This window comes from Cetorhinus maximus, chromosome 11 (assembly GCF_964194155.1).
Source record: "Cetorhinus maximus chromosome 11, sCetMax3.hap1.1, whole genome shotgun sequence".
Taxonomy (NCBI): Eukaryota; Metazoa; Chordata; class Chondrichthyes; order Lamniformes; family Cetorhinidae; genus Cetorhinus; species Cetorhinus maximus.
This window is the reverse complement of record NC_135889.1, coordinates 53,101,191-53,114,368: the sequence shown is the minus strand read 5'-3', so window position 1 is coordinate 53,114,368 and position 13,178 is coordinate 53,101,191. Positions and strand designations below refer to the sequence as shown.

Below are 13,178 nucleotides of genomic sequence, written 5' to 3'. Positions count from 1 at the left end.
TTTCTCCGGTGCATCGATGATTACTTCGGTGCTGCTTCATGCTCTTGTCGGGACCTGGAAAAATTTATTAATTTTGCTTCCAATCTCCACCCCTCCATCATTTCCGATCGTGTCAGCCTGTTCCTGCCCCATGGAACTCATTTCTCGCTATCTTGACTCCCTTCTCTCTCCCCGCCTCACTCTGCCCTCCGTCATTCCCACCATTTCTTGCATTTTTGCCTTTTATTCATTTTATGGGATGTGGGCTTCACTGGCTAGGCCAGCATTTACTGATCATCCCTAACTGCCCTAGAGAAGGTGCCTTCTTGAACCGCTGCAGTCCCTGTGGTGTAGGTAAACCCACAGTGCTGTTAGGGAGGGAGTTCCAGGATTTTGACCCAGCGACAGTGAAAGAACAGCAATATATTTCAAAGTCAGGATGGTGAGTGACTTGGAAGGTAGCTTCCAGGTGGTGGTGTTCCCATTTATCTGCTGCACTTGTCCTTCTAAATGGTAGTGGTCGTGAGTTTGGAAGGTGTTATCGAAGAAGCCATGGTGAGTTTCTGCAGTGCATCTTGTAGATTGCACACACTGCTGCCACTGTTCATTGGCGGTGAAGGAGTGAATGTTTGTGGAAGGGCTGTCCATCAAGTGGGCTGCTTTGTCCCGGATGGTGTCAAGCTCCTTGAGTGGTGTTGGAGCTGCACTCATTCAGGCATGTGGAGAGTATTTCATCACACTCCTGACTTGTGCCTTGTAGATGGTGGACAGGCTTTGGAAAGTCAGGAGGTGAGTTACTCGCCACAGGATTCCTAGCCTCTGACCTGCTCTTGTAGCCACAGTATTTATTTGGCTAGTCCAATTCATTTTCTGGTCAATAGTAACCCCCAAGATGTTGATAGTAGGGGATTCAGTGATGGTATGCCATTGAATGTCAAGAGGTAATGGTTAGGTTCTCTCTTGTTTGAGACGGTCATTGCCTGGCACTTGTGTGGTGCAAATGTTACTTGCCACTTGTCAGCCCAAACCTGGGTATTGTCCAGGTCTTCCTGCATTCGGACATGGATTGCTTCAGTATCTGAGGAGTCGCAAATGGTGCTGAACATTGTGCAATTATCAGCGAAAACCTTCACTTCTGACCTTATGAAGGAAGGAAGGTTATTGATGAAGCAGCTGAAGATGGTTGGATCTAGGACACTACCCCAAGGAACTACAAGAAACACAACCATCTTCCTTTGAGCTAGGTATGACTCCAACCAAAAAAGAGTTTTCCCCCAATTCCCATTGACCCCACTTTTTGCTGGGGCTCCTTGATGCCACATTCGGTCAAATGCTGCTTTGATATCACGTGCGGTCACTCTTCCCTCACCTCTGGAGTTCAGCTCTTTGGTCCATGTTTGGACCAAGGCTCTAATGAGGTTAGAAGCTGAGTGACCCTGCCGGAACCCAAACTGAGGGTCAGTGAGCAGGTCATTGCTAAGCAAATGCCGCTTGATAGCACTGTTGATGACCCCTTCCATCACTTTACTGATGATCTAGATAGACTGATGGGGTGGTAATTGGCCGGTTGGATTTGTCCTGCTTTTTGTGTACAGGATATACCTGGGCAATATTCCACATTGCCGGGTAGATACCTGTGTTATAGCCATACTGGAACAGATTGGCTAGGGGCGCAACAAGCTCGGGAGCACAAGTCATCAGTACTATTGTCGGAATATCGTCAGGGCCCATAGCTTTTGCAGTATCCAGTGCCTTCAGCCGTTGCTTGATATCGTGTAGAATGAATCAAATTGGCTGAAGACTGGCATCTGTGATGCTGGGGTCCTCTGGAGGATGCCAAGATGGATCATCCACTCAGTACTTCTGGCTGAAGATTGTTGCGAATGCTTCAGCCTTATCTTTTGCACTGATGTGCTGGGCTCCCCCATTATTGAAAATGAGGTTATTTGTGGAGACTCCTCCTCCAGTGAGTGTTTAATTGTCCACCACCATTCACGGCTGGAAGTGGCAGGACTGCAGAGCTTAAATCTGATCCATTGGTTGTGAAATCGCTTAGCTCTATCACTTGCTGCTTATGCTGTTTGGCACACAAGTAGTCCCATGTTGTAACTTCACCAGGTTGACACCTAATTTTTAGGTATGCCTGGTGCTGCTCCTGGCATGCTGTCCTGCACTCTTTATTGGTTTACTAATGGCCTTTAGGGAAGGAAATCTGCAGTCCTCATCTGGTCTGGCCTACATGTGACTCCAGATCCAAGTAATGTGGTTGACTCTTAAATGCCCTCTGAAATGGCCTAGCAAGCCACTTAGTTGTATCACTCCGCTAAAAAGTTAATAAAAAGGAATGAAACGGGATGGACCCGGAATCAACCTAGGCACCGGAAATGACAACAGCAAGCCCAGCCCTGTTGACCCTGAAAAGTCCTCCTTACTAAAATCTGGGGGCTTGTGCCAAAATTGGGAGAGCTGTTTCACCGACTAGTCAAGCAACAGCCTGTCATGGTCATATTCACGGAATCATGCTTTACAGGCAATGTCCCAGCCACCACCATCACCATGCCTGGGTATATCCTGTCCCACTGGCAGGACAGACCCAGCCGGGGTGGCGGCACAGTGGTATACAGTCGAGATGGGGTTGCCCTGGAAGTCCTCAACATGGACTCCAATCCCCATGAAGTCTCATGGCATCAGGTCAAACATGGGCAAGGAAACATCCTGCTGATTACCACCTACCACCCCCTCTTTAGCTGAGGAATCAGTACCACTCCATGTTAAACACCAGTTGGAGGACACACTGAGTGTGGCAATGGCACAGAATGTATTCTTGGTGGGAGATTTCAATGTCCATCACCAAAAGTGGCTTGGTAGCACCACCACAGACCGAGCTGGCCGAATCCTAGGGGACATAGCTGCTATACGGCAACGGGTGGTGAGGGAACCAATCAGGGGAAAAATCATACTTGACCTCATCCTCACCAACCTGCCTGCCGCAGATGCATCTGTCCATGACAGTAACAGTAGGAGTGACCACCGCACAGTCTTTGTGGAGACGAAGTCCCATCTTCACATTGAGGATACCCTCCATCGTGTTGTGTGGCATTACCACCATGCTAAATGAAATATATTTTGAACAGATCTAGCAACTCAAGGCTGGGCACCCGTGAGGTGCTATGGGCCATGAGTAGCAGCAGAAACATGCCCAGCACCAAAGGGCACAGAAAATTCCTCATTGTGTTTGGAAGGGAGAAACGTGAAACAGCTACTAAATTCTAGACTTAGGTAAGACTTATTTCAGTGGGAAGAGGAATAGTCAACTGGAAAAATCTGTCAATCGATGAAATGGCAGAAGATCAGATGAAGGTGTTCACAAAAAAAAATTAACATGAAGCAGAACTGCTCGTAAAGGGCAAGTATTTTACTCACCAAAAATACAGCTATGGACAACTAAAGAGGGAAGACGAAAAGGAAAAAACATACAAAAATACAAAAAAGACAGGTTCTGATGAATGGAAAAAATACAAAGACCAGCAAAGAGTAACAAAGCACATAGTAAAAGCTACAAAGGTGAACTTGAAAAGAAACTTCCAAGGGATATCAAAATCAGCACAAAAAACATTTACAATTACATTAAGAAAAAGAGGGAAGTCAGAAGCAACATGGGCTTCTTGAAGACTGATGACAGTCTAAGGAAATGGTGAACATGCTGATTAATTATTTTGCTTCAGTTTACAATAGTGGAAGAGGTAAGCATGCCAGACGATCCAAGGAATCTATTACTAAATCAGGGTAAGGATTCAACAAAATTAATGTAAGCAAGATAATAATAATAGAGAAATTAATGACACTAAAGAGCAACAAATTCCCAGGATCAGATGGCTTCCATCCCTGAATTTTAAAAGTAAGTGGGAACATTGCAGATGCCATACCTATAATCTTCCAAAGTTCTCTCTATTTGGGAACCATTTCTTTAGATTGGAAAACTGTGCATATCACTGCTAGTTAAGAAAACTAATAGGGAAAACAGGGAATTACAGTTTACCTGATATCTGTTGTCAGGAAATTGCTTGAATCTATAATTAAGAATAGGGTGATCAATTGAAAGTTTTCAGCGGATCAGAGACTCAACACTGATTTGTAAAAAATACATCATGCCTAACGAATCTGAATTTTTTGAAGGTGACTAACGTTATGGACAGGGAAACATCTATGGATGTTATTTGTATGGGCTTCCGGAAGGCATTTCAGAAGTTAGTTAAAGTTGAAACTCATGGCATTGAAGGCAAATTATTAATCTGATTCGAAAATTGGCTGAGATGAAGGAGACAGAGAGTAGGGATAATGGACAGCTACTCTAATTGGCAGGATGGGACTAATGCTGTCCCACAGGATCTGTATTGGGGTCGCAACTATTCACCGTATTTATTAATGACTTAGATGATGTGATAAATGCCACATATCCAAATTTGCCAATGACACAAAAATAGGCAACATTGTATTCAGTGTAAAATTACAGAGATATTGATGGATTAAGTGAACGAGCAAAACCGTGGCAAATGGATTTCACTGTGTGAGGTCACCTACTTTGGACTTAAAAGAATAGAGCAGGGTGCTTTCTAAATGAAAAGCTAGTAACAGTAGAGGTCTAAAGAGGTTTTGGGGGTCCGGGTACACAGGGCATTAAAATGTCAAGAACAGGCAAAGAAAATAAGCAAAAAAGTTAATGAAGCTGGCCTTTATATTCAGATGAATAGAATTCAAGGAGGAAGAAGTCATGTTTCAGTTATAAAAGGCTCTGGTTAGACCACACCTCGGGTACTGTGAAGTTTGGAACACTTTCCCACAAGTGGGGATTGATGCTAGATTAATTATTCATTTTAAAACTGAGACTGATTTTTACTGGCTAAAGGTATCAAGGGATATGGAGGAAAGGTGGGTATATGGAGTTATGTCACCGATCAACCATGATCTCAGTGAATGGCAGAAGGAACTTGAGGAACTAAATCGTCTACTCCTGTTCCTGTACTTCCATAATATATCAAAAATGCTAAGGTTTCCAAGTTGTAAACAAGATGCCATATTCATAACTTCTTTCCATACATGGTTGACCTCTGTTTCCCCTTTCTAAGTCAATTTTCTTTACAGCTTTTCGCTAACTCTAGATTAGGAAGATCCTCTCAGTATGCTCATATCTTTGTAAAATAAATATTAAAATTCTTGAATTTTTCCATTTGTCACATATGTATTTCATGTCAGGATTTAATAATGACTGTTGTGACAATTGGCTAACATGTCCTCTTAGAACCCTGTTCATTGAGTCAGATCTCCTTGCCAACACACAACCTGACGCACTTCTCCTTGTTATTCCCACTCTTATATAACATTGTGTTTCTTTCCAGGAATTTTGCCACATCAGGAGTCCTTGTCTTGCACGCAGAATAGAATTTGATCAGTGTGTTTCCAGTTCAACAAGAAAGGAAGCAGTGCTGGGAGACGGAGTGAGGCAAGTCTTATGTTTCAATGGGAAAGTATTTGAGGTCAGTGATTGTAATATCATGAGATTTAGAATAGTTAAGGAAAAACACAAGAAACAAACAAGCATAAATATACTTAACTGGAGGAGAGCTAACTTAAATGAATTGAAAAGGGATCTGGTCCAGGTGGATTGGAATCAAAATTTGACAGGCGAAAAAGTTATTGAACAGCGGGAAGCTGTCAAAGAGGACATTTGTTTAGGTACAGAGTTAACATTATCCCAGAAAGGGGAAAGGAAGGACATCCAAAGCTAAAGCAACATGGATGACGAAAGATATAGGCATTAAATGAGACAGAAAAAGGAGGCTTATGACAAATATAAGGTTCATAAAACAGTAGAAAATGAAGCTGAACATGGGGAGTACAGAGAAGATTTAAAAAAGAGAACCCACTGTTCTGAGGAAGAATCATATTCGACTCAAAAGGTTAATTCTGTTTCTCTTTTGACATGATGCTGCCAGACCTGTTGAGTATTTCCAGCACCTATTTTCACATGCTATACAATACTCAATATCAAAATTAAAACCCATGGAATTAAAGGGACACCTGTGGTATTGATACAACATTGGCTGAGGGACAGAAAGCAGCAAATAGTGGTTATTTTTCAGACTGGAGGGAAGTATACAGAGGTGTTCCTCATGGGGTCAGTACTAATACCACTCTCTTTGGCAGGATAGTGGCATTGAGGCCACAATCAGATCAATTGCTTACTCCTGCCCCTAATTCGTATGTTTGTATATGTATAGACTTAGGTACACAGGACATAATTTCAAAGTTTGCAGATGACTCAAAACTCGTTTATGTAGTAGATAATCAAGGAGTAACAGACTTCAGGAGGGGTAGACAGATTGGTGAAATGGGCAGAAACAAGGTAGATGAAATTTAATGCACAGAAGTGTGAAATGATACATTTTGATAGGAAAAATGAGAAGAGGTAATAATATGAACTAAACGATAATATTTTAAACGGGTGCAGGAGACCTAGGATAGTATGCTGTAAGCCTTTCAAGGTGGTAGGGCAAGTTGAGAAGGCTGGTAGGACAGTACATGTGATCCTTGGCTTTATTAATAGAAACATGTAGAATACAGCAGTAAGGATGTTATACTAAACTTTTATAAAACACTGGTTAGGTCTCAATTATTTCTGGGGACTACACTTTGGGAAGGATGTCACAGTCTTAGAGAAAGTTCAGAAGAGATTTACAAAATTGGTACCAGGGATCAGGGACTTTAGTTATGTAGAAACATAAAGAAGCTAGGGTTATTCTCCTTGGAGCAGAGAAAGTTAAGAAGACATCTGAGAGATATAAATCAAAATGGTTTTGATAGGCTAAATAAGGAGAAACAGTTTCCAGCAGCAGAAAGGTCAATAACCAGAGGACACAGGTTTAAGATGATTGTACCAGAAATGCCATAAGGAAACTTTTTTTTTTACACAGAGCTTTTGTGATCTGTAATGCACTGCCTGAAAGGGTGTTGGAAACAGATTCAATAGCAACATTCAGAAGAGAACTGGATAAATATTTGAAGGGAAAAAAATTACAAGGCCATGGGGAAAGAACAGGTGACTAGGACTAATTGGATATTTCTACTGAAGAGACAGCACAGGTACAATGGGCCAAATAACCTCCTTCTGTGTTGTATCATTCTGTGATTCTATGAGCAACAAGTCCTATTCTGAAGGTGAAGCAATGGTTTCAGGTAGAAGTCAGAATAATGAGCAAGGAGTGCATAGGGAAACACCTCCTGCATAGTGACTCGTAATTCACAGGGTGCAAACTGTTGAACTACTGTTTTATGTAGTACAGACTAAATTTAGATTACATAGCATTTTAAATCATTATGTAGGATCTTTGGATAATTAAATAGGATATAATGTAGGAAACTTTCTTGGTTTGATAATTTTCATGAAATTATACTATATGAACAGCCACAAATAAATATGTTTAGATAACTATTATAGTTCTCCGCAGCTTTAGTGATGAGTGAATAAAATGTACAGCAGCTATGAAATAACTAATTTTGTCACATTTTCTAAAACTGGACAACTCACTATGTAATTGGGCATTGTATCAAAATAACTTGTCATAACTTATACCTACATATATCTTTGTCATACCAAGTATTATTACTTACCACTCAGAATATCTTTCAAATGTTTAAACCAGATGTGACAGTAGTCTTCACTTAAATTGCTTAGATGAACAGCACGGTCTTTGAGCTTATTTTGTCCCTTTTTAATACACACAAAGATGGTAATTCCTAACAGAGTTCCTCCTTTTTGTTGTCCTGCAGATCGTCGACGTTTCATCTTTACAGCAAACACTTCTTTCAGCTCCACAAATTCCGTCTTATGTTGAGAAATCACTTTATCGTCATCTGTATCAAAATATAGCATCACTCTTAGGAATACATTTTGTAATTTAGAGTTCAATAAGTCACTATTTATATTATTTCATGTTCTATGGCATTAGTTACAAAGATAACTGTCTTCCTGCTAGTTTCCCATTATTATTTTATCTGTCTCCCTTTGGCTTCAACCCTTCGACTTTCACTCTCTCACTGCTTCTCAAACTTTCAGCCATTATTATCACTGAGTCCTGTATATTTCACTTTTATTTTCTCCTCCTTCTGGAAGTTACTGTTCTCTTGTGTCCCTTTTCTATATCTCATGCTCTCTGTATGCATCTCACATGGGTTGCTTTACTGATTTATTCAATTTATAACTTTTGCCTTTATTAAAGCCCAGATCATAGAGCATGATAGCAGCCAACATTTACAGCGATTATCAAGGTTGGGCAAAGGCTGCTTCAACATTCACAAATTTAAACAGATGTGGGGAGAGAAGATGCAGGTGGTTCAGACTGGGATAGAGCAGGAGGAGGCTGGGTACATAATTGAAATAATATAGTACTTTTTGTATGAATTGTACAATGAGTGTGTATTCACATAATGTACATTTTATATAATCATGTTTCATTCTTAAATTGCATTGCATACAGGTTACATAAGTGATAGCATAGTTTGTAAACCTACTGTATATTGCTACAGTATGCCAGCTAGTACACAAAATCAAAATGTTTCAGCACAGCAAATAACTATTCAGCCCACTGTTCCTATGTAAGTGCTAGCTTCACAATGGAATCATCTAATCCCATTTGCTGCTCTTTTTCACATGTTATTATGCTATAGATGGCATAGATTATATGTTATAAATGTAAAACCTTTCATGAGCATTTTAGGAACCATTCTGCAATATTTAATGGATTTTGTTTTAACTTCTGTAAATATTATTACCTTCAGCTATTTGTTTTCCCAGAAGGAAAGAACTTTCATTTGTGAAGCAACTCATGTTCCCAGGATGTCTCAAAACACTTCGCAAACAACAATTTACCTCTGAGGTGCAATTACTGTAAACACCATACCCAGTTGCAAATATTAAAGAACAGAAACAAATGGGGCAGTATTTAATGGAGATGACAGGGGTCTCGCCCACAGGCTGAAGAGCTGGTGACAGGAAGGCCCACCAAATTAAGTGCCAATCAGAGGCCAACAGCTCTTCATTACTCAGCAGTATCACAGGGGAGATGGTGGCCGCTGCCGGTACTACACTTACCGCTGCCAGTACTACACTTACCAGAGGCCAATGGACCTAGGCACAGATGAGTGATGACAGGAGAAGGGTCGCAGGGGAGGGACGTCAGCTCCCAGTGTCCTTCCCCATCCTCAGGAACCCCAATCGGTTTTACTGTTGGGATTTCTGCATGGCAAGCTCCCCCATCCGAAGGATGAGATCTTGAAACAGGCATTAAGGCATTAATTGCTCACTTAAGGGCCCCATTTGGCAGCAAGGCAGGGCATTAAATTCTACCCATGAAATGCACAGTTAGTCTGTTCTTTGGTTATAGTGGTTGATAATGCATTTAGCCTCTTGTAAGCTATAATTTAACAACTGTGCCACAAGATGTCACATCATACAAAATGCACAACCAAAAGGTGTAGAACTAGATAGCCAAGGTTTTCAGTAAATGCAAGCTCACTACCAGAAACCTGAGTCCTGTGCCCTCTAGTTGTACAAGTTATCATAAAAGGACTGTAGCATAAGAGTGTGTGAAAGTTGGACATTTGGTGAGAGTGGGAATTCTCTGGTAAGTATTGATGATTTATCTCACACGGAAATTCAGTTTAGCATTTTGAATTTAACTTAGGACGTTAAAAGCTAAAAGGAGCTGCAAGCTAGTTAAGAGAAACTACCTGTTAGTGCTGTTAACTGTCAATCAGTTATAGGTGATTTTGTAAGGAGATGCTAATTCCTGTGAGCTGGAAGCTGTATCATCACTTGTAACTTGGATGTGGCACCAAGACAACATATATTTATATAGCACTTTTAAAGTAATGAATCGTCCCAAGATGCTTCATAGGAACATTATAAAACAAAGTATGATATCAATCCACACAAGGAGGTATTAGGTCAGATGACCAAAAGCTTGGTTAAAGAGGCAGTCTTTAAGGTATGTCATAAAGGAGGAAAGCAAGGTAGATACCGGAATAGTGTAGAGAGGGTTGGGGCCTAGGCAACTGAAGGCATGGCCACAATGGTGAAGCGATTAAAATTGGGGATGCTCAAGAGGCCAGAATTTTGAGGAGTGCAGATATCTCAGAGGATTACGGGGCTGGAGGAGATTGCAGAGATAGGGAGGGGTGAGGCCATGTTGGGATTTGAAAACAAGGATGAGTATTTTAAAATCAAGATGTTGCTTGGTCAGGAGTCAGTGTAGGTCAGTGAGCACAAGGGTGATAGAGGAAATGGGATTTGCTACAAGTTAAGACACGGACAGCAGACTAGCAGACTTTTGGATGACCTCAAGTTTACAGAGAGTAGAATGTGGGAGACCAGCAGGAGTGCGTTAGAGTAGTCAAGTCTAGAGGTAACAGAGGCATGAATGAGAGTTTCAGCAGCCGATGAGCTGAGACAGAGGCTAAGTAGGGTGATGCTACAGAGGTGGAATTAGGCTGGTCTTAGTGATGGCACGAATATGAGGTTGAGAGCTCATCTCTGGATCAAATGTGACACCAAGGTTTCAAACAGGCTGGCTTAATCTCAGGATGTTGCCAGGGAGAGCAATGAAGTTGGTAGCCTGGGAACAGAGTTTGAAGCGGGGACCAAAAACAATAGCTTAAGTCTTCTCAATGTTTAGCTGGAGAAAATTTCTACTGATCCATTACTGGATTTCGGATAAGCAGTCTAATAAGCAGTCTAATGATTTAGCAACAGTGGGGGAGTTGGGAGAGATCATGGTGAAGTAGCACTGAGTCTTGTCAGCCTACATGTGAAAACTAATACAGTGGTTTCAGATGATGTTGCCGAGAGGCAGCGTGTAGATGAAGGTCAAAGATAGATCCTTGGTGGACACCAGAGGTAACAGTGCAGGAGCAGCAACAGAAGCCATTGCAATTGATTCTCTGGCTGTGATTAGATAGATAAGAATGGAATCAGATGAGAGCAGTCCCACCCAGTTGGATGATGGGAAGAGCTTTTGGAAGAGTATGGTGAGGCCAACCAATTCAAAGGTTGCAAACAGGTCGAGAAGGATAAGAAGGGATATGCAAGATTGTCCTAAGCGAACACATCTATAGCAGACGTCTCTATCTCGAATCTCTCTGGCTTAGAGTCATTTGGCTGGAGTGCGAGTCAAGACACTCAATACATAAGAGAACAGAAACAATATATTGACAGTTTGTTCCAGATTTTTATCACACCTTGTAGACAGATGCAGGTTCAGAATGGGGTTGGTGTGACCGTTCGTGTGCAAAGTAAGGAAAAACCAGAGGCAGGATTTTCCAGCTCCGTCTGCCACCAGGATCGTCCAGGCCTGCTGAAAGTCAATGGACTTTCGGCATGGGCTTTTGGCTGAAACAAATCTCCCACAGCGGGTCCTGCCACAACGGGGGCAGAAAATCCTGGCCCAGGTGACATAAAGAATGAGGTTCCACAGAAACTGATCCAATTCAACATCTACAAGATATTTGATACCTTGAGGGTAAGGAGAAAAATTGTCTGAAGGATGGCCATGGGGGCTGTTCAAAGTGGTGAGGAGGAGGGAAAGCCTAATGTGGTAGTTGTAGGAGATTTAATCATTGGTGGGGGTTGGGGGTGGTGGGGTGCAGATCCTCTATAAGCAGGATCGAGAGTCCCACATGGCATGTTGTCTATTTGGTACCAGGGTAAGGGACATAACAGCTTGAAAGGATGTAGGATACGGATGGGCAGGATCCAGTCATTGTATCCATGTTGGGCCCAACAACAGTGAGCAAGAGGGCAAGAGATCCTGATTAGACAGTACCAGAGGCTAAATTAAAAAACAGTACCTCAACCGTTGTAATCTCTGGATTATCCTAGGTACCCTGGGTGCACTGTACTCAACTTCTGATGTTTGTTGTTTGTCAGGCTGGAACGAGACCGGCGTAGTAATGGTGACCGTTTCCCCAGTTACCAGGCCTTGTAAATCAATGCTGAGTGCACTGAAACAAGGAAGAGATTTTTTTTTTGAAGTGTTGAGGGTCCTTGGCCTCTTATTCAGGTACTGAGGCCACATCTGTCCTGGACACAGAGTAGAGAGCACAGGTCGCAGGATTGTGTGCATTGTTAACAGAGTGCTATGTCAGGAACTTGGTGCAAGTGGGAATTCAGTTCAAAGGGAGAAGGAGTTGCTACTGTTTTAATTCTTTGCTTTTAACCTCCAGTAGTTGGTGAGTGTTTTTTAAGACTTAAGTTTATTTCTGCCATTAGTTAATAGTCTAATTAAAAAAGGCATGCCAGGGCATCTCAGTCCCGTGGAGTCCACATCCATGTGGGAACTCCAGGACATGAGAAGTGTCTTGACCAACCATATGTGCAAGAAGTGTCATCAGCTGGAGGAGCTTGAGCTCTGGGTTTTGGAGATTAAGCAGTAGCTAATGTTACTGAGCTGCATACTCGAGTTGAGAGCTACATGGGTAGCATGTTTCTGGAGGTGGTCAACCCATTGTTTAAGACTGCGTAGGCAGAAAGGAAATGAGTGAATGCCAGTCAAGGAGGACAAGGCAGCTACTTTCAATGTCTTATTAATTACATTGTTAAGGTTTAATGCAATTACATTGTTAAACAGGTGATGGGTATTTGTACACTTATAAATGGGGATAGCTGGGTCACTGGTGGTATGGAGTAGCGCTGACTGTGAACTAAGTCAATAAACTCTCTCCAGCAAAGAAAGCTGCTGTGTCCTAGTTTTAACTTCACCAACTGGATCCAATTAACATGGGTAGCAGAGGACGGATGGCCTAAAGATGAAGGTTGGAAACTAAGATAGCTTTTCAGACAGAAGATTGTTATTGAAGTTACTTTTGAGAAGAAAAAATGGCTGAAACCAAGTGTAAAAGATCAAGGTTTAATTTTCCACTATTGTTCTGTGAAGCTGAACCTTATGACGAATGGGAGAATGAAGTGGACATATGGACATGGGTCACAACCTCACCAAAGAAAAAGCAAGATATGGCTTTGGCACTTTCGCTTCCCACCAGAAGCAGGATCAGGTGCAAAGTGTTTTCAGAGCTAGAGGCTCATCATTTGGACACTGAGGAAGATTTGAATAAGCTCTTAAAATTTATGGACAAAATTTATAAGAAAG

The 13,178-nt window shown here is 41.8% G+C and overlaps 1 protein-coding gene across 1 annotated transcript in view; it reads right to left on the bottom strand.

Annotated features, from left to right (window-relative positions):
- cerkl (CERK like autophagy regulator) overlaps positions 1-13,178 on the bottom strand; it is a 316,590-nt gene that overhangs the window by 181,712 nt on the left and 121,700 nt on the right. Inside the window, exon 2 of the mRNA XM_078551938.1 lies at positions 7,648-7,890. Coding sequence (XP_078408064.1) covers positions 7,648-7,890 — 243 coding nt within the window. The remainder of the gene's footprint in view (positions 1-7,647; positions 7,891-13,178) is intronic.